The following is a 23,122-nucleotide window of genomic DNA, read 5'->3' as shown; positions in this document are numbered from 1 at the left end:
ATCATCTTCTCCACATTTTCTGGAAGTAACCTCGTACGCCGATTGCTGACAAGGTGAGCGGCGGCACTAAACACTCTTTCGGAGTACACACTGGAGGGAGGGCAACTTAGGTAGAATAAAGCCAGTTTGTGCAAGGGCCTCCAAATTGCCTCTTTTCCCTGCCAGTATACGTACTGACTGTCTGACGTGCCTTCTTGGATGCGGTCACTCATATAATCCTCCACCATTCTTTCAATGGTGAGAGAATCATATGCAGTGACAGTAGACGACATGTCAGTAATCGTTGGCAGGTCCTTCAGTCCGGACCAGATGTCAGCATCAGCAGTCGCTCCAGACTGCCCTGCATCACCGCCAGCGGGTGGGCTCGGAATTCGTAGCCTTTTCCTCGCACCCCCAGTTGCGGGAGAATGTGAAGGAGGAGATGTTGACAGGTCGCGTTCCGCTTGACTTGACAATTTTCTCACCAGCAGTTCTTTGAACCCCTGCAGACTTGTGTCTGCCGGAAAGAGAGATCCAACGTAGGTTTTAAATCTAGGATCAGCTTCAGCACGAGGTGGAAGTGGATCTTGATCTTTCCCTATTTTTTTAACCTCCACATTTTTGTTCTCCATATTTTGCGCACAACTAAAAGCCACCACAGGTATACAATGTAGATGGATGGATAGTATACTATTATTACTTATACTTATGGACGACGAGTGACGACACAGAGGTAGGTACAGCAGTGGCCTACCGTACTGCTGCTTAGTGCTTATATATATAATATACTGTATAACGGACCTGGTGGACACTGTCAGCAGACTGCTAAACAAACTAGTATGAAGAAAGAAAAAAAAAAACACCACAGGTATACAATGTAGATGGATGGATAGTATAGTATTACTTATACTTATGGACGACGAGTGCACTGACGACACAGAGGTAGGTACTGTACAGCCGTGGCCTACCGTACTGCTGCTTAGTGCTTATATATATAATATACTGTATAACGGACCTGGTGGACACTGTCAGCAGACTGCTAAACAAACTAGTATGAAGAAAGAAAAAAAAAAACACCACAGGTATACAATGTAGATGGATGGATAGTATAGTATTACTTATACTTATGGACGACGAGTGCACTGACGACACAGAGGTAGGTACAGCCGTGGCCTATCGTACTGCTGCTTAGTGCTTATATATATAATATACTGTATAACGGACCTGGTGGACACGGTCAGCAGACTGCTAAACAAACTAGTATGAAGAAAGAAAAAAAAAAACACCACAGGTATAAATGTAGATGGATGGATAGTATAGTATTACTTATACTTATGGACGACGAGTGCACTGACGACACAGAGGTAGGTACAGCCGTGGCCTACCGTACTGCTGCTTAGTGCTTATATATATAATATACTGTATAACGGACTTGGTGGACACTGTCAGCAGACTGCGAAACAAACTAGCATGAAGAAAGAAAAAAAAACACCACAGTGTTTTTCAGGCAGACAAACATATACTGGACTGGTGGTCACTGTCAGCAAAACTGTGCACTGTACTCCTGCTATAACTGCTCCACAGTCCCCACAATTAGGCAGTGTGAGCAGTGCACTCAGCACAGATATATCATGCAGCAATGCAGCACACTGAGTGAGCACAGATATGGTGGAGACTTTTTTTCAGGCAGAGAAACAAAGGATTAAACTAATCAAAACCCTGCACTGTACTCCCTAACAGCTGCTCCCCGTCCCCCCAATTATAACTAACTAAGTCACTCTGTGTTCTACTATAACGGAGAGGACGCCAGCCACGTCCTCTCCCTATCAATCTCAATGCACGTGTGAAAATGGCGGCGACGCGCGGCTCCCTTATATAGAATCCGAGTCTCGCGACTCGGCGGGATGATGACGTTCGGGTGCGCTCGGGTTAACCGAGCAAGGCGGGAGGATCCGAGTCGCTCGGACCCGTGTAAAAAAAAGGTGAAGTTCGGGCAGGTTCGGATTCCGAGGAACCGAACCCGCTCATCACTAACATACGGTATATAAAATGTATTCAAAGAAAAAGATGTACACATGAATATAAAAAAATGCAACAATAGAGAAATGCTAGTACCAGAAGTTAAAATTCTATTATAAGTTTACAAACTGTAACCTGCAATAATATATTGATCTAACAAGTACTGTTACATAGTTGCAGACAATAAGCTGTTATGTAACCAAAGGAGCCACACTAAATGCAGACACTCGATAAGTAAAATCCAATAAAATAATGCAGCACCTTAGAGTAGTGCTGTAACTAGAAATTTTGGTGCCCGAGAGTGCATCAGTCCCCCCGCCCCCCCATTTTAAATAGACAACAGGGAAGCACCAGAGATCAGTGGGAACGGAGGGGGAAATAGGGATACACCATAGATCAGTGAGAAGGGAGGGTGGAGGGCAATAGGGAGACGGGGTATACATTTTCCATTGCGACAAACGGGATCCCAGCAGTCAGGTGATCAACACTGGAATCCCGTCACCGATCGCAAGACCGTCGCCGGGACACTGGCAGCCGACTTCCTGCCGGTAAGTGGGTTTTAGGGTTAACACCATGGGGAGGGTGGGTTAGGGTTAGGCATTATTGGGGGGTTAGTGTTAGGCACTAGGTGGGTGTTTAGCCATAGCTGCCAACCCCCAAAATGTTGTCATAGCCGCCATTCCCTAGATTTAGTGCTAGCTGCCACCAAAGGAGGATTAGTGTTAGGGTAGTTAGCCCCCAAAACAGTCGACATTCTAATATTCGTGATGGCAGGGTTGGTCATGTGACATCCCGGCCTCCAGCAACATGTATCACACCCAGTGAGGGGATTGGGAGACACCAGAGATCAATGAGTAGGGGGTAGAGAGAGACACCAGAGATCAGTGACAAAGGGTGGGGCTAGGGAGATGCCAGAGATCGGTGAGAAGGACGGGGGTGGGGGTGGGGGGGTGATAGGGAGATACCAGAAATTAGTGAGAAAGGAGGGGGGGGGAGACACCAGAGATCAGTAAAAAGGGGTCGGGGGGAGGCAATAGGGAGCCACCAAAGATCAGTAAGAAGGGGTGGGGAATAGAGCGACACCAGATCAATAAGAAGATGGGGTGGAGAAAGAAAGTCACCAGAGATCAGTAGAGGGGAGAGGGTGACACCAGAGATAAATGGCGGTGTGGGTGGGGTAGAATAGGGAGCCACCATAGATCAGTAGAATGGGATAGGGAGACACAAGAGATCAGTGTAGGGGAAATAGGGTGATGTTTTGTTCATACATTTGTAAATCCAGTCATCAGGACACAGAGACATGTGAGTTCACTGTTGTGCTGTTTATTCCCTCACCAACTCCAGGCACACTGCACACTGGACCACCCACTTCCCAGCATCCCCCTGGTCCCAGGGACCATCACTGAAGATTCAGGCTTACACAGATTAGTAAGGGAGTATCTACAAATATTAAGCATTCTAATACACTAACATCACATCCTCTTTTCTTTAAAGATAAGCCCTGTACGCTTCAATGCAACAATTATTTTATTTATTTATTTATTTATTAACAGTTTCTTATATAGCGCAGCATATTCCGTTGAGCTTTACAATTAGAATTAACAACGTCATATTAAGAACATCATCGAACACGTTTCAATGAGTCTCTCAGGTCTGCGTATTTCCCTTTTGGGTCTTTCATACACAGTCTGTGTTTCATCGACCATGTTGGACCTTTCTAGAATCGTGGTTTGTTTACCATTATCAGGATCATCATACATGTCAGATGAAGGGTATTCTTCAGTCATGTTGTCTTCATTATGGTTAGGTTGAGATCTTAAATCCACCCAATTTCTTCTTACTTCCGTTCCACGCTCTGTACGTATAGTATAAGATCTTGGTGTTACTTGTGCTTGCACAATACCTTTCTGCACCCAAATACCTTTCTCGTGATCTCTGAGACGGACTTGGTCACCCGATTTTAGATCAGATAAGCTTTTTGCTCGCCTGTCATGGAACAGTTTCTGTTTCGCCTGTTGACGTTCCTTACTCAGTCTGACCAATGCTGAGTTATGTGTATTAAGCAGTTCATCATGTATCGGGAGATTTGCTCTAATCCTCCTTCCCATCAGCATTTGTGCAGGAGAAAGTCCATTCTGTAAAGGTGTACTGCGGTAGATTAAAAGACTTTTGTAGAAATCTTCTTAACCTTCTTGAGCTTTTTTCATGAGACTCTTTACAGTTTTTACTGAACTTTCCACCAACCCATTTGAGCATGAATAGTGGGGACTTGACGTAGTATGGACAAATTCCCACTCATCAGCAAATTGTCTAAATTCAGCACTGGAAAACTGAGGACCATTGTCAGTGAACACTTCCACAGGAACACCATGCCTTGCAAAGATTGACTTCATGCAATTGATTACGGCTTTACTAGTAGTTGTATGTAGTGTCTTCACCTCAGGGTAGTTAGAGTAATAATCAGTCACGACAATGTACGTTTTCCCATTACAATCAAACAAATCTGCGCCAACTTTCTGATACGGTCTCTCTGGCACTGCGTGAGGACTCAGTGGCTCGACTTGTTGTTTCGGTCTATACGTAAGACATAATTCACATGTAGCTGTAGTCTGTGCTATGTCTTGGTTCATTCTTGGCCAATACATAACTTCACGCGCTCTCCGCTTACATTTTTCTTCTCCTAAGTGGCCTTCATGTATCTTGCACAGCATAGTTTTTCTTAGTCGTGCAGGTATGACAAACCTATTGCCTTTGTAAATAATACCATCGACAACTGTAAGGTCACTGCGGTACATCCAATAATCATGGATAGACAGCGGGCACGCATGTTTTTCTGCTGGCCAACCTTTCAGAATGATATCTTTCAACACTTTCATTGTGTCATCTGTCTCAGTTTCTTTCCTAATCTGTTCTTGTCTTGCAAGAGACACTGGTAGAGAAGCTACGATCAAATTAACATAGGCTTCTATCTCTTCATCCATCAGACTTTTGGAACCTTCACTTTTGTCCACAGCACGAGAAAGTGTATCAGCAATGTACATGTATTTGCCGGGACAGTACAGCAAGTGTACATCATATTTCTGTAGTCTGATAAGCATTCGTTGAATTCTCATGGGACAGTCATGTAATGATTTAGTCATGATAGCTATCAATGGCTTGTGGTCAGTTTCCATTGTGAATGTTTGACCATACACAAACTGATGAAATTGCTCACATGCATATGTGATCGCTAGAAGTTCTTTTTCTATCTGAGCCAGGGACGGATCTAGATTTTTATTTAGGGGGGGCGGTTTACTGTTTAATCTTGACTCCTCCCTCTACAGTCCCAACTCCTCCCATCTGCAATCCTAACTCCTCCTCTCTCAATTCTGACTGAACTTTTTGAGTGAGACTGAGATAGAGCTTTGTGATTGTTCTATGTACATGTGACTGTGCTATGGGGTAATTGTATTTATTAACCCTAGTACCCACCCACCAGCAAGTGAGGGGCAAATGCTCTGTAACCCTTGCTCTCCTGGCTCCTCTGTGCTGCTGTGGTATAGGCTGCAGCACATCATTCTGCCTCAGGCTCTTCCAGGAGAGCTCTCTTCTGCTAAAAAGTGGGCATGGCTATGACTGTTAGGGGGGCGGTCGCCCCCTTCGCCCCCCCCCCCCCTAGATCCGGCCCTGATCTGAGCATACCATGTTTCAGCACTTGTCAGTGCTCTTGATGCATAGATTACTGGTTGCCATGTATCCTCATGTTCTTGTAACAGCACTGAGCCTAGGCCAAATTGTGAAGCATCTGCTGAAATTCTTATTCTTTTCGCAGGATCAAAGAATTTTAGCACTGGTTGCTCTATAATGATCTGTTTCAAGTTTTGCCAACTTTCTTCTTGTTCATGTGACCACATCCACTCGTTATCCTTGTCCAACAACCATCTAAGAGAGGCTGTTCGTTCAGAGAGTTGAGAAATAAACTTTCCTAAGTAAGTAATCATTCCTAGGAATCTTCTGACGTCGTCTTTGTTGTTAGGACGTTCCATGTTCACTATGGTTGCTATTTTCCTTGGGTCTGGTTTTACACCTTGATCCGAGACCACGTCGCCCATAAAGGTAAGTGTATTCACGCCAAATTCACATTTGTCCTTGTTTAGCTTTAGATTCACTTTCTTGACAAGTTCCATTACTTGTCTCAATCTAGAATTATGTTCTTCCTTTGTAGATCCCCAGACAATAATGTCATCCATCATTGTTTCAACACCTGGAATATGTTCAAAAATCATGTGTATCTTTTTGTGATATACTTCTGGAGCAGACAATATTCCATATGGTAGTCGAAGAAATCTGTATCGACCTTCTGGTGTATTAAATGTACAAAGCTTTGAGCTGGCCTCATCTAGCTTCATTTGCCAGAATGCTGAAGATGCGTCCAATTTACTGAACCATTTTGCTCCCGCAAATTGCGACATGATTTCATCTCTGGTTGGTAGTTTGAAATGTTCTCGTTTAATAGCTTTGTTTAAATCTCTGGGGTCGACATATTCTGAGTTGTCCATTTTTCTTTTCAACAATTACTAAGGAGCTTACCCATTCAGTAGGCTCATCAACTTTCTGTATCACACCCAAGGCTTCCATGCGATTTAACTCTTGTTTCAGTTTCTCTCTAGGCGCAAATGGCACTTTTCTACAGGGGTGTATCACTGAAGAAACTTGTGTGTCTATATTTATTTTATGCTCTCCAGGCAAACAACCTAGACCTTCAAAAAAAGTCCCACTCTTTTCTCTATTCTTTTTTCGAAATTAATATCCATTTACACTAAGGGGACTTGGGCAGATAGTGTCTGTTTTTATAGATCTACCACTACACCCTAAAATCTATCAGCTGCACCCCGAGAAAACAGCACACTACGGTAAAATGCTCATTCTAAGACAAGAAAGAATGGGCAAATTAAAGGATATCTTCAGTGAAGAAGAGCAATCACTAAAATCATTGGAACCGATTACCCAAATGAATAATGTGTGCTCCCTTTTTTTCAGGTATGAGAAATTACTCATATCTGAGATAAAGCAATGGTGGGACGCCACCACTTTAACCAAATATTTGGAAGCAAAATTAATCCCAAGAGGACTACGGATAAAAAAGGAGGCATCATTTGTTTCGGATGACGATTCATTTGAAACACAATGGAACCAAACACTGGACAACTGCTCCTATAAATTAATGGAGTTGATCATAAAAGACAGACAGAGGACCATAAGGGAGATTGAAAAGGAGATTAAAGAGGTACAGGATAAACTACTACCAATTCAACATTTGGAGGAGTATAAGAACTTGGAGGAATTAACACAGAAGCACCTAAATACCATAGAGAATGAGGTCATACAAATAAAACAGAAGAAATATAGAAGAGATGTTCAGGATCGTAGAGAAGGCTACAGGTCCACGGAAAAATTACCGAAGAAGAACCCGCAAATGCCAAAGATTTGGAATCAGGGAAGGGCATATATGGAGGATAGAGGTACAGCACAAAGAGGACGTTGGAATCAAAGAGTCCAAGATGAAGGACGAGAGAGGATAAACTCTCATTCAAGAAACGCCCCCAGAAGATTTGAGAGGAGTCGGTATATGAATGGAATTAACCACGAGGAGAAGTGGAGAAGACAGCACTCAGGAACGAGAGGGCGTCAACACCGTAACGAATGGGAAAGTAGGGGTGAATATAGAAGAAATAGAACAAGATCAGGCTATCAATATCAGAGGAATGGGCAGGAAGAAAGAATGAACTATCGCCAACATCTGACCAGGGCACTAGAGGGCTATAGAAAAGGAGTGCACGATGCAAAAAAAGAAAGCGCAGCTACAAGGAAGGAACTCCTCGCAAATATAGAAAGGTACACCAAAGGAAAGGAAAAAGAAAAAGAAAAAGAAATTGATGATTCATAAAGGAGAGAGGAACAGGATGGATATGGAAGTGCAGATGAACATATGGACCATTTTTTAGGACTCGCAATGCAGGATGCCTTCATCAAGAAGACAGACTGGAGAACGAATCCTACGCAAAAAAGAAAACTAAGACAAAACGAGGAAGAAGAGGAGGAATTCTCACTAGGAGCAAGACCAAAAATAAGGAAGTAAAAACGGAAGGAATATATAACATCAGTAAGGTGGTATTAACAAAGGAACAAGAAAAAGTTTTAAGTAAAGGGCTTAAATATGCCCCAAGAAAGAATCTCAATAAATTTGAGACTTACATAAGCCTCCATAAGTTCATACGTAAACTGACTTTGAAAAAACACTACTTGGGAATAAAAACAACGAAGGATAAGGAGAAAACCGAGTCAATATACCAACACACGAGCTTGAGGAGTAAATCTAAGTTCTATCCAAGCCATCAAAAGGGTCCCTTCGTGGAAACATTTCAACGAATGGTAGAAAAGGAAATAGAGGAGATGAGTACCAAAAATACACATTACAATTTGACCAAGCAGGAATCCGAAGCGCTGAAAGAATTAGAAGCCAATAAAGAGATCTGCATCAAGCCGGCCGACAAAGGAGGAGCGCTTGTGGTAATGGACAGGTCACAATATGTGAACGAAGCAAACAGAATATTACAAGATACCACAACCTATGAACGACTAACCAAAGACCCCGTAAAAGAATATCAATTGGAAATGGAGGAGCTACTAGAGGAAGCACTCCTTATAGGAATCCTGAACAAGAAAGAGTTCAACTATATAAACATAGAACACCCATTATTGCCGGTGTTCTACATCCTGCCTAAAGTCCATAAGAACAGAACAAATCCACCGGGCAGGCCGATAGTGGCAGGAATAAATTCCCTAACTTGTAATCTGTCAGAATACATCGATGGATTCCTCCAACCAATAGTAGCTAAACAAAAGAGCTACTTAAGAGATTCAATGGATGTTTTACGCATCATGAAAGATTTTGAATGGAAAGAGGGGTACATTTTGGTGACTTGTGATATCACCTCCCTCTACAGCGTAATTGGACACACAGTAGGATGTGAGTATGTGGAGAAGATCCTATGTGAAGACAGTGACATACACCATCGCCAAATAAACTTTCTCATAGCAGCAATTAAGTTTATCCTAAATCACAACTACTTCTGGTTTGAAGGAGAGTATTATAGGCAAGTACGGGGAACCGCGATGGGTACCAAATTCGCACCGGGGTATGCGAACTTGTTCGTAGCGGAGTGGGAGAACCAGAAGATATGGAATTCAAATCCATTGCTGGAGAAGATAAAACTATGGAAAAGGTTCATAGACCTATTTGTATGGTCCGGGAGTGAAGAGGAGCTGGATATCTTTATTGAACACATGAATCAGAATGACCTCAATCTCTACTTCACCGTGAATCATAGTAAGGAGAAAATCGTTTTTCTGGATTTGGAGATTTATGTGGAGGAAAACACACTGGAAACACGGACACATATCAAAGAGGTAGACTGCAACACCTATATTGAAAGAACAAGTGCCCATCACCCAAATTGGCTTCGGAATATCCCAAAGGGACAGTTCAAGCGGATAAAAAGAAACTGTTCTAAAATGAAAGATTACAAGAAGCAAGCACAGGAAATGAAGACCAGATTTGTTGAAAAGGGATACGATGAAAGAAGCCTCAGAAATGATTACGAAGAAGTTCTGAATCTGGAACGAGACAGCCTTATGATCCCAAAAGAGTCGAAGAAGGACAGTATGGAAAAAATGAAGAATGAAATATTATTCATTACCCAATATAGTTCACAGTCGAAGAAAATGGAGGGAGTTCTAAACAAATACTGGCCCATTCTACTGAAGGATGAAAAATTATGTGAAATCCTTCCAAGAAAACCTAAGGTGATATACAAGAAAGCGAGGAGTATCAAGTCATCATTAGTAAAAAGTGCCCTCCAAATGGAAGCAGGGATAAAGGAAATTGAAAACCCCACCTGGTTAGATAAGGGAAGGAGAACAAAGGGGTTTTTCCACTGTTTAAGATGTCAGAATTGTAAAAATATTAACCACACCAGTACCAAAAATATTCAAAACTTTTTTTTCCAAATCCAATAGGAAAGAATTCAAAATAGAAGAAGAAATAACGTGTGACACAAAAGGAGTAGTGTACCTTTTAGAGTGTCCATGTGGACTACAGTATATAGGGAGAACCATCAGGCCCCTAAAGAATCGTATTTCAGAGCATATTAGAAATATCAGAAACAAAGTAGAAACCCACAGCATTCCAATACATTTTGCACAGTATCATAACAGTGATCCCACATGTTTAAAGTTCATCGGTATAAAGAAGATCAAAAGTAACTGGAGAGGTGGGGACAAAATGGCCCAAATTTCAAAGTAGGAAGCAAAATGGATCTACCAAATGGATACCATCACTCCTAAAGGTTTAAATATCGATTTTGACTTAGCAAGCTTCCTGGAATGATACACTGCACAAACGATTCTTTTAAGCCATTTTTCACACAAATAATTACGGATCTCCCCTATGGATAATAAATAAGGGGTGATTCACCCTCTGTCTCTCATTTATTTCCTCCTCCCCTTCTCTTCTTTCTTTTCTTTATTCTTTTCCTTTCATTGATTTTCCTCTGGTCAGACTGATTTTTAAAATAATGGTTAATGGATTTTTGATTCGATCATGAATTCATATATTTCTTACATAATTGAAATTTTAATTTGTCCACCTTTTTAATGAAATTGTAAATCATTTAATGGAATGACAAAATTACTCCTATAAGGAAGGCGTTAATGCACACACAATGGGACCACTACAGGTGAGACCAATTATTGGAAAACACCAGGTATATAAGGCACCCTTTGCAGCATGCTACTTATCCCTGACGAAGCCCTGTATGGGAGAAACGCGTTGGATCATTGCATGCTGAACGAAGGAGTAGGAGTTCAATTCTAACTTCAACTGACCCGTTGACGACTCGCTATCCCGGAAGTCGGAAGCCGCGAAACCAGAAGCGACTGGCCTGCGTTCCACGCTTGCGGGCCAGACGGTACAAGCCGTATCGTAGCTCTGGGAATCGGCTGCCCGGCTTCACCGGAGGTCCACGAGATACGGACCCGGGAGAGGAAGGCACGGAGGACTCTGGACATTGCTCATCCACAGGTACTGTCATCTAACGAGCACTAACTCACACACTCGAGGTGTGTAGGAAAAAGGAGGGCTGGGAGCCACCTAGATATTAAAGTTTAGTGACCATCCCAAAAAGTCCATCAGCTATTCAATTGAGCTGCTGGGACAAGGTCACACACGGCTGTATGTCTATATAGGGAAGTCCCTATCATTTAAAGACTGCTTTCATAAAAGACATATAGTGTCACCCGTGTGGGATAAACAGATTTCGGGACCTTTTATTTTTTCTGTGCCCTATACTTTTTGGGACGAATACGAAATTATAGCTATAAGTATCGGCACATTGATACAATTATTGGCGAAAGATATTTAATTGCCTTAATCATTTTATTGTTGCACTTAATAGGTTATGCAAAGATAAATTGTGCTAACTTTTATATGGTTTTATATGATTTTATAAATATGTCAAATGTGTCTTAATGCATAAATAAATTCTAATTCAAATTAGTCTGACCATTCCCTTCTGGTACTCTTTTCTTTAACCCCTGGTGCGCCAAGGTATTTTTTCTATTTCTAACCTAGACCTTCAAACAAGTCTCTGTATTCTGTACACATCGATTTGCAGTCATCTTCTACTTGTGATGTCGCCATAAAAACTTTCTTTAGCAAGCTTAGTTTCTCACAGGAACTTAATCCTAGAATCGGTTGCACATTTTTATCCACAATCAGTAGAGATGTTTTAAACTGTTGTCCCTTATATTTCAGTGTCACTAAGCATGTACCTTTCACAGGAATTTCCTCCCCAGTGTACCCTGTAACTTTCACTTTGGCTGGGTGAATTTTAGGTTTTACTCTAAAAGTCTTATAGTCTTGAAATTATATTAAATTCACCTGTGCACCAGTATCAAGCTTAAAGGGAATGACAATCTCGTTCACAGTTAAAGGGACAATCCATTCTTTCTTATCTGCACTGCAAAGTTCAATGCAATCCACAAAGAATTCATTTGTTTGTTTAACAGCATGCACTTTGGTTGTTTTACTTTTAATTTTACAGCATTTGACAAAGTGATTAAGTCTACCACATTTCATGCAGGTTTTACCATAAGCAGGGCACATTTTAGGATTGTGAGCATTTCCACATCTACTACACATTTCCTTATTAGACTGTGGCTTAGACTGCTTCATTCTTGAGAATGGAGGTTTGCATGGCTCTGTTTTCTGCACTACATGCACATCAGCTTCCTTGTGTGACTTTTTGGCTTGAAATCTAGTTATTTCTGCAGATCTACACAGTCACTGCCTTTTCTAGTGTTAGGTCTTGCTCTCTCAGCAATCTCTCTCTGAGTCCATTATCAGGTATTCCACAGACAATATGATCTCTAATCAGTGAATCCTTTAAATCACCAAACTCACAGGTTTTACTGAGTGATTGCAGCTCTGTAACATACTGATCAAATCCATCTACAGACTTCTGATCACATGTGAAAAACTTATATCTTTCATATGTCACATTTTTCCTTGGCACAAAGTAATCTTCAAACTTTTGCATTATAGAAGATAGCACCATATTCTGCCCCTCATCAAACTGAAAACTTATAAATGTCCAGCACATCCTCTCCTATCACATGGAGGAAAATGGATGCCTTCGTTTTGTCAGCCTCTGAATCTGCTCCACGTGCAGCAAGATATATATTAAACCTTTGCTTAAATCTTTTCCAGTTTTCAGACAAGTTACCAGACATCAGCATGCCGGTTGGAGGAGCCAGTTTATCCATGGTTACTCACTGTTTGAAGAGAGGAGCACACGGCAGGCTTTGCAGACACAGAGTATCACAGCCACAGACTTCTGCAAGATTCTTTCACACTCTGAGAGCACTAGCAGTCCAAGTTAAACTTCTTCTGACACCATGTTTTGTTCATACGTTTGTAAATCCAGTCATCAGGACACAGAGACATGTGAGTTCACTGCTGTGCTGTTTATTCCCTCGGGTGGTATTCATGTGACCGCCGGTCAGCTGACCGACAGTCACATGACCTCCTTCACGAGCCCGACGGCTCTTTCCCGATGGTCGGCATGCCGACCAACAGGGGCTATTTCCACTCGTGGGTGTCCACGACACCCATAGAGTGGGAATAGAACCCGTGGCGACCGCAGGTCGCCACCGAGCCCGCAGCGTGGCGAGCGCAGCGAGCCCGCAAGGGGCTTGCTGCACTTGCCCCTCCCCGCCGGGATCCCGGCGTCGGTATGCTGCCGGGATCCCGGCGTCGGTAAGCTGACCGGCGGTCAGGAGACCGCCGGTCAGCCATACTACACCCTATTCCCTCACCAACTCCAGACACACTGCACACTGGACCACCCACTTCCCAGCATCCCCCTGGTCCCAGGGACCATCACTGAAGATTCAGGCTTACACAGATTAGTAAGGGAGTATCTACAAATATTAAGCATTCTAATACACTAACATCACAGGTGACACCACAAAGAGACAGCCAGAAGAGAGCAGAACACAGTGATAACTTCTCTCCAATAGTCCCAGCCCAGGCCCTGCTTATTTCTCTTGGGCCTGCTCATCTGACAGCACCACTGAGCCTTTCCCCTTCGCGAACATAATGAGCGAGTGGCCTAAAGGAGCCAGCGACTCTCACTCCATGGAAGCGACTGTGCAATGGCCCTGTGCAGTGTATGCAGAGAGCAGTGGCAGGTTAGTGTTGCTGGGTCCTCCTCACACTGAGCACTTTGCTGCCCCATCTCCCGCTGCTACTGATAATGTGTGTCCTGGGCCTGAGCTGTGTCTCTCAGTTACCGGGCTGCTGCTGCTGTGTGTATGTGATGGGAACATGTACTGGAGGAGGTGTCTGGACCTTTCCCTGCCCGTCACTCACCCGGCCAACCATATGTAGCAGTGCGCCCGGACGCATCGCTGGTGGATGCAGCTGGTTCTCCATCCACAGGGCACATGTGCTATGTGCAGAACACCGTGCACACCACCCTAGTTATGGTCCTGCCTAAGAATTTTTCCTTATTATGTCCAGAGCCAGACTGTTTTTTTGTGCTTACTTTAAATAAGTAATCCAATCAAATGACCTGCAATAGAATGGGGTGTTAAGTGGATTTACTTAGATAGTTTTAAATGATGTCTGTATTATTGTCAGTGATCATTTATAATTAGCATTGTATTACCTTACCTCTTTCCACACATAATAATGGCTGAGGAAGCATCCAATTTCCCCTCTTGTCAGTGTTCTCCCAGAGTATGGGTCATGGTATCCTGGTACCATATCTATATTCAAAGTCTTCAGCTGACTTGTATTAAGTGCCCTGGAAAGTAATAGAAATGTTTAGTAATGAAAACCCTACTTTGTTATTTGTGAAAATCACCTTATAGAAATACTAGACAAATGTTAGGTGAAAAATGCTATTGCTTTCATCTTTTATTTGCAGTTGTGATAATAAAAGCACTGCTATACTGTGGAAGCAGACAGGTGTTTCTGAGAAGCTTTTCAGGCTGGTACAGTATGTTGCCCAAAGGCCCCCAACTTGTCTCTTGTCACCTCCCGCTGTGTATTACCTTCTCTTCACAACAGTCCTAACTTGGATTCAAGGAGTGCGTTGAAAAATCAGGGGGAAAAAAGACTGGATGGCAATAATTAATAATGTGATGGCGTGATGCCTGCCTGCCCTGAGCCCTCAGTGTTCCTAATGATTTGCTGTCTCAGCTCTGAAATTTACATATGTTCAGTTTTATTTCTATCCATTATTTCTCTGGGTATTTCAGTGGTTGTCAGCACTTGGCAGTGATGGTGTTTCCCTATCATAATTGCATGGTATCATGGGCTCGATACTACTACTACAGAACTTATTTTATTCTCATTCTCTATATTTCTATTGAACTTTTCCATTGTTTATTTGCATTTGATTTGTGTGTCCCAGATATCCTTTGGTAATCACATTAATCTATGATAAGCCATTACTACTGACACATAAATCCTAGCAGCATCTAAGTACTGGATAGCATATCTGACTTTAAGGGAAACGTGGCTGATATATAGTAAGTGAAGCACAACACAATTTGTAACTTTATAGAATGTGCAAGTACATGATAGGATTCTGTTTGTAATGCTGGACCCTGGGTGTTTTGTGATCCATACGCTTGGATGGCTGGAGGAATACAGTATTTCAGTTTGGGATTTGGGTTTTAAAAGAGCAGGATTCATTTCACTTTGGGGTAGTGTGTTGTTTAATTTGGGTTACCAAAGTTAAAGAACTACATTATTAGGGAGAGGTATTAATAACAGATGGCCAAAATGAGGGATCCTTGGATGTGGAGTACACGGGAAACAAATGACACCAGGCATGAGAAGATTATGACAAAGTAGTTTCTATCTGGTGCATTTCACATGTGCCCACACAATGGTGGTCATTCCGAGTTGATCGTAGCTGTGATAAATTTAGCACAGCTACGATCATGTTCCCTGACATGCGGGGGGACGCCCTGCACAGGGCTAGCCCGCCCCGCATGTCAGTGCCGGTCCCCCCGCAGAAGTGCAAAGGCATCGCACAGCTGCGATGCCTTTGCACTTCAGGATTAGTTCCCGGCCAGCGCAGCTTTAGCGAGCTGGCCGGGAGCTACTCCTTGCACCTCGGCCCGCAGCGGCTGCGTATAAAGTCACGCAGCCGCTGCGGCCCGCCCTCCATTCGGTCCGGCCACGTTGGTCAGGCAGCGCCTACGAAATGGCACCCAAACACCGCCGTTTTGCCCCCTCCCGCCCATCGATCGCCTCTGCCGTCAATCACGCAGAGGCGATCGCTGTCCTGCTACGACCTTTGGCCGTCCGCCATGCGCAGGCGCATTACGGCGCTGGTGCATGCGCAGCAGGGACCCGTTTGCTATGCTGCGTTAAAACGCAGCGAGCGAATGGGTCAGAATGACCCCCAATAACTTTCATGTGTTATTTTCCTGTTGTACTGTGTAAATGGATATTTATATCTGGTATATGAATATACAGTTATATTTAGTTTTAATAAAATAATATGAGGCGATAAAAATGAAATTAGTAGGATGATAGGCTAACAGGAGTGTTGCAGTATAAACAGATCTCCTCTTTGGATGATAGTCATGCCAGACTGTCTCCCCGGGTCACTCTACTTCAGGGGTGTATCTAGGGTTCAAGATGCCCTGGCACAGTAAGAGACATGAGTACCCAACTAGAGTATTGTAGTCTAGTGACGATTGCTGTGGTAGTGCTGCAGCTCAGACCAGAAATGAAACAGGGGAGCTACAGCAACTGTCCCCCCCCCCCCCCTCCCCTCCCTCCCAAATGCTGCTCTTCATTGCTGGCCGAAACTCACGGTCAGTGTGAAGCCAACGGGAACCGGCCAGGAGCAGCACCAGAGCAGACAGGACACCGACCAGCATCAGATCATGATCACCTCCCTCCAACCAATAGATTTCTACTGGCTAGCTAACCTTCTGCCCGCCCACAGACATGTGTCACAGACAGGGTGGGCAGAAGGTTAGCTATCTAATACCCCTTTCACACCACAAAAATAACCCAGTATCGTCCCGGTATATTGCCAGGTCGACGCGGGTTGGTGTGTGGTGTGAAAGGGGCCATGGTCGAATTCCCGGGTCGCCTGACCTGATAATTCAACCCGGGAAAAAAGCAGTGTTATTCCGAGTTAAATATTGGGTCAGATGCAGTGTGAATGGGTTGTTGAGTCGATGCGACCCGGGACCCGTTCACTGCATAGGGAGATGTGGCACGGAGATGATGTCATCTCTCAGCGCTGCCTCCAATCCCACCCCCGATGCCAGCTCCGCCCCCACCCGCGATATCAACCCGACACGGCATATTGCTGGGCCAGGAGTGCAGTGTGAAAGGTCCAATGCCGGGTCCCACCTGGGAAGGACCTGTTTAAAAATTCCCGGGTGGGACCCGGCATTGCGATGTGAAAGGGGTATAATAGAAGTATGGTGGTAGCAGAGGCTGGTCAGTGTCCTGTCTGCTCAGACAGAACTATTATGTCATTCTACCTCCTAGCTGTGGCACCTCCGCGGAGGCCCTGGCGAGTGCCATCCTGGCCAAGGGGTAGATACGCCCCTGCTCTATTTAGTCAATATGGGGCTTCTGTTAGCTGAATACAGTTGTGGCTGTTGTTGTATGACATTTCTTATTGCTGTTAAATGATTATTAAATGTAAATAAGCTCCATTGTTTTGTATTTATGTTGTAATTTCATTCTTGCCATAACTGCAAATGAGGAATCATCAAAATAGTACAGAATTTGATTATTTAATCTTGTTTCATAAGCAATGCAAAGCAAAGAGGCAGACGGGTGTAGTGAGGAGGCTCAGTCAGGAAGAACAGTGCTTGCAGTGCCATAAAATGGTCATATTTATCTAGGACTCCAGTGGTCTTAATTCAACTGTGTTACAAATCAATTACAAATATGGATATGGGAATTTTGACCTATATACTTAGAAATGTTACAATATGATTCTTTTCTTTATTATCACTGAATCACCATGTACAGTATTTGCAGTTTAGTGACCTGTAAGATGAGTGAGAATAAAGAATTTGTGGTATAATAATGTACTTATTTCTTGTTCCAATCCTGTCTGTTTTGTAAGCAATGGAATATAAGAAATGAAACAAGAGGCTTTCAACAAGAAGAATACTAAAATGTAAATGCACACTGGCATGTGAAAGACTTACTTGCCATCGACAGCATCAAATATCTTCACCTGGATAAACTGCTCATAGAGACTACGGAGCATCCGGACGCGGCGATCCTGGCGACGTTTTAGATTAATCATGAAAATCTATGGGGGGAAAAACATTTAAACATGAATCCAATTAAAAGTTAAGTATTTTGCTTACTTAATGGTACAAGTATAATTACATGTACATACAGACTGCTAAATAAACTCAAAAGTGTGGGATTGGATTATAAAACAGTTAAATGGATAAGAACCTGGTTGCAGGATAGGAAACAGACAGTTGCAGTAAATGGAGTGCATTCTATGGAGGGAAATGTTACCAGTGGAGTATCCCAGGGATCTGTACTTGGACCAGTGCTTTTTAGTATTTTTGTTGGTGACATTGCAAATGGTATTGAAGGGAAAGTATGCCTTTTTGCAGATGACAAAAAGATATGTAACAGAGTAGACAAACCAGGAGGGGTAAAACAAATGACTGATGATCTAGGTAGACTTGAGAAATGGTCAAGAATGTGGCAACTACAGTTTAATGCTAAAAAATGCAAACTCATGCACTTGGTTCTCAAAAACCCAAAGGATAAATATTATCAAGGGTACTATAATGCAAAATACTGAGGAGGAAAGGGCTTTAGGAGTCATTATTTCAAGTGACTTAAAGGCAGAAAGCAATGCAACAAAGCAATGAGAAAAGCAAGTCAGATGCTTGGTTGCATAGGGAGAGGACTCAGCAGCAGAAAAAAGGAAGTAATAATGCCATTGTATAGGTCATTGGTACAGCTTCATCTGGAATACTGTGTCCAGTTCTGGGGACCATATCTCCAGAAGGATATAAAAACATTAGAGAGTGTACAAAGAAGGGATACTAAAATGGTGCATGGCCTACATCACAAAACTTACCCGGAAAGACTAAGATCTTAACATGTATAGTTTGGAGCAGAGAAGGGAAAGGGGGTACATGATAGAAACTTTCAAATATACCAAGGGTTTTAACAAAGTTCATAAGGGAGACATTCTTCAAAGTATTAGAACTTGAGGACATACACTGAGGGAGGAAGGTTCAGGGGAAATGTAAGGAAAAATGACATCACAGAAAGGGTAGTGGACAAGTGGAATAGCCTCCCGTCAGAGGTGGTAGAGGCTAAGTCAGTAGAGCAACTTAAACATGCTTGGGATAGCCATATGAATATCCTTACAAATAATTAAGGTTCAAAGGGGTTTGAGATTGGCTAAAGAATAAAAAAAAGGGGCAGACTAGATGGACCAAGCGGTTCTTATCTGGCGTCAAATTCTATGTTTCTATAACTTTGCATTGCCGTAATTCCATCAACACGTCCTCTCTGAGCTTTACCTATGTTAAAAATGCCCAATTATGCCCTTTTAGTCTCAAGTGAGGATGCGCTTGACTTTGCATGACCCATAATTATGTATGCTTGGTACTGGAGAATGTGCAGAGCAAAAACATGTATTTACTCAAAAGTACTTGTGTTCAACTCTGCATCAGCAAATGCATGTTTAATGTATGTGTTAGGTAGCAAGCACAAGTGCCACTGGACTTTTTTATATGCCAAATAGGCCCAATTTTCTAACAAAAGCTAAACAGATATAACAAATGTAAATGCAGGATAATAACACTTGTGCACATAAGTTTTTCCAGTGCTATTTTATACTGTCAGAGCACCTACTATCCTATCACTGAAAAGTTATAGTCACCAGTTCCATAGCTCTAATTAACCCAGACCTTGATCCTTCCCCCCTCCTCCCGACTCCTCTGCCAGTAAACCAGTAACAATGTCCAGTGTCACTCCACATTTGGCACACATACAGAGAAAGTGGAATCTCAAAGTTACAGATGTAGCCACGCTCATAGTTGCAGCAATACGTACGCACGGGCATATGCATCGTGGCTAGCTGCAGTGTACACTGTGCTGTGATGCGTGCATCCAAGTGCGTATGTCCAAGTATCAATTGTATAATCCCTAGATAATGAAGGAGAACTTCCCTCAGATAATAAGGCTGTCTTTAATTCCTGAAGAATTCACCAATTTTTTCACTCCTTCTATAACAGGAATAATTTCATCTGTGTAGTCCTCCAGATGGTACCCAAAAAGGAAAAAGACTATACATGGTGCAATACTGCTACAATATTCTTAATAGAGTTGGAAAGGAATCACACTCACATTTAACAAACGCTAGACAGGCATATATCTCACTTAAAGGAGAGTTGTCACTGTAGATACTGGTTTCACAGAGGGTAAGTAGCTGCTTAAACCAGATGAAGTACTAGGAGGCAAATGTTTCCACAAACCCCCAGAGATGAAAGAAACAAATGATAGTGCAAATCGTTTTTCAAAAGAGGATAACAATTTTTTTAATATAGTACACTCACAAGATAAAAACATTCACATAGCATATCTACCACACAGTTGGTATCCATGGAACTAATAGGGAAACAGGCAGTCCTGAATGATGGTGTAAAGCAATGGACCAAATCTGGATAGATCCACGTGCTAGACAGGAAAGGTGCCTTCAAAATAGTCCTGGTTCCACACTGGCGGTTCCAACAGCAGCTTAACGTATTTCAGACCGTTTGGGTCCTTCGTCAGAAGCATGCTGACGTCACTTTCGCCCCGGCGTCTTCCCGTAAAAAGTGCGGGAGGAAGCTGCACAAGAAGGGGGAGGAGGCTTATTAGGACTTCCTTTAACTACACTGGAAAGTTACCAGAACAGCATGTTTCTGATGAAGGATCCAAACAGGGTTCTCCTTCATTATCTAGGAGTTATACCCTTTCTCACATGTAGCCTTACTTAGCGCTAATTGGAGTTCATAATTTTGTTGTTCGAATCTGGTTTAAGGAATTTGGGTGTTAATCCTTGTGTACTACTTGGATGCTATTGTGGGGCGAGGTCCGCCTAGTCACTAATCAGTCTCTATTGTTATCCGAGTATCAATGACAGAGTGCTCTGGGTTTACAGTTTCCTTTTACTTCCCAACTGAATTAATCTGAGCTAAAAAAAAAAAGTACAGTTATTGTAAAAAAGAAATAACACTGAGCACTCTTTCACAATGTATATCGTGAATCTAAGGGTCAAAGCATTTCAAGCATGGCAGAAAGAAACCGATACCACTTTCACAGTGAGGTGCGGTGAGGTCAATTACTGGAGAGGAACTGGCTAGTAGCATAGCCAGATTTACACACACACACACACACACACACACACACACACACACACACACACACACACACACACACATGATTTAGTGGTGAGTTTTGACTGTACAAATGACTGGAATAATACAAAGATAGTATGAATAATACAAAGATTATATTAATATACTTTTTCCCAGGATTTTGAACAGGGGTTGGACTCGGGTTTTAGCTCCTATACACCTGTCACACTGTACTTTGGTCTTGAGTTATTCCCAGGTTGACCCCTTTCACACAGAACTTGTGTCTGCACCCATGTCAGCCCTGCATGTCATTTCAGACATTCCCTTGAGGTGGGCTTCCAGTTAAACAGCCAATCAGCAGCTGTGAAAGGTAACCCAGGATGAAAATCCTGGGTCGCACCCTTTCAGACAGCGGGCACCCGGCCTGGACCTGGGAATAACCCTGGCAGTGACCAGGGTTGAAGCTCCGGCAATTTGGACCCGGGTAGACCCTTCCACACAGAGAAAGCACTATGGGTTAATCAGCTTGCACTGGCAAATTCCCAGGTCAAATTCTCTGAAAGGGGTTTCACACTGAATCCTTGTGATGCTATTAGCATCATTTGTTTTAGGTTCATCCAGTTAATAATTTAGTGTGACAAATGGCAGCATAAGACATTGCCCAAGCTTCAGTAGATTGAGTTGTCAACTTGTCAGGAATACTTTTTATTTATTATTTAAACATTAAACATAGACCCAGATTGGGGTAATGGAGGTGTGAGGTGTGGTGCCTCTGGACTGGCTGAGCTGACTGGCTTAAGTGTGGCATACCTTTACATTCTATTAACACTTTTCACACACTAATTTCTTTAACACTATTTCTCTATTTTAATTACATCTCATTTTTGTATCACCTTCCCTATAGCATCGGCTTCCTAAATACTAATTTATTAACACTATAGTTTTTTCACTGGTATGTTGCCCGGGGCCTTCTGGCTTATGCTGGTGTTTTGGGGTGCCACACCCTGCACCTAGATATGGCGCTAGGGACCCCAAATATACAGAGATGCCTTGATGTGGCTATGGGCCTTATTCATAAATTTGCGCAAATACTGTATATGTAACCGAGATCTCTAAATTCTAATATTGTGTGGCATTTACATCTGGTTACTGTTATCATTCAGGGTGCTGGGGGAAACAAAATGCCTGTTTTTCTTGCTTAGAAATACCCCTCACTTTCAAGCACCTGAATGATATCACTAAGCTAACTGAGCATCTGCCACACTATATATGAACATTAAACATGTCCAAAATTAATAATTACTTCTCATCTGCAAAATCAGTTAAACAGTAAATTTAAGGTTGTCAGTGAAACACAGTGTTAATCTTTTTATCCATATCGAGAAAAGCTGCCTCAAGTTTGAAGTCTTCTAATTTAGCTTTGGAACACCTGGGGATAATTAGTGCAAGACTGTAAACAGCAGCTCTTCAATTAGTAGGACTACATTCTTGTGCTGGAATCCTAGGAATGGGTTACTGCTGTCTACCTCAAACAACTTTTTAATGCCTACCCTGAAGCTGCCCCTCCAGCTTCCGCTGACCTTTGAAATTTTAGACTTGGGTCCTTGTGTTAATTCATTATTTTAGCTTGCAAAATTGGATTCTTAAAATGAGTGCCTGTGGGGCACACACGTGTTTCCTTCCCCCTTGTGTCTGGGCACACTTAGTGCTAATATGATGGCAAACAGCTACACTGATATAAAAAAAATCATTATTATACAACCGTGTGTGCCTTGTGCCTCAACAGCAACACAATGTAACACACAGTTAACACTATAAAAACCCATTATTGTGCTATTAGCTTTTCAAAATATTTTATTGTGATCTGATGTCACATGTATAGACCATAAATCAGTGTATCAGACTCCTTGCACCTGGTACAAAACGCTATGCTCCTGAGCTACCTATTTAATATTTCATTTAGTTGGGTTATTCTCTCAAAATGATATTGCCTAATTAGAATCATTATGTTCATAACTACAAATGACTGGAACAAGCTATTACTTCAAACAGGACTTCTGCCTGAAAGCACCTGCTTAGTACTCAGGAAAAGATTGTTGCTGCTCGCAGACAGGGAAGGTTCCTTAGGTCTGAGACTCCTTATGAA

At 42.6% G+C, this 23,122-nt stretch overlaps 1 protein-coding gene across 1 annotated transcript in view; it reads right to left on the bottom strand.

Moving 5' to 3' along the window:
- The window catches only part of COLGALT2 (collagen beta(1-O)galactosyltransferase 2), a 265,169-nt gene that overhangs the window by 31,731 nt on the left and 210,316 nt on the right, over positions 1-23,122 (bottom strand). The window contains exons 8-9 of the mRNA XM_063940210.1: positions 17,803-17,909; positions 14,273-14,405 (exon numbers count right to left, since the gene is read on the bottom strand). Of these exons, the coding sequence (XP_063796280.1) occupies positions 14,273-14,405; positions 17,803-17,909 (240 nt within the window). The remainder of the gene's footprint in view (positions 1-14,272; positions 14,406-17,802; positions 17,910-23,122) is intronic.

This window comes from Pseudophryne corroboree, chromosome 9, assembly GCF_028390025.1.
Source record: "Pseudophryne corroboree isolate aPseCor3 chromosome 9, aPseCor3.hap2, whole genome shotgun sequence".
Lineage (NCBI taxonomy): Eukaryota > Metazoa > Chordata > Amphibia > Anura > Myobatrachidae > Pseudophryne > Pseudophryne corroboree.
The sequence above is the reverse complement of the archived record's forward strand: the minus strand, read 5'-3'. Positions and strand labels throughout refer to the sequence as shown.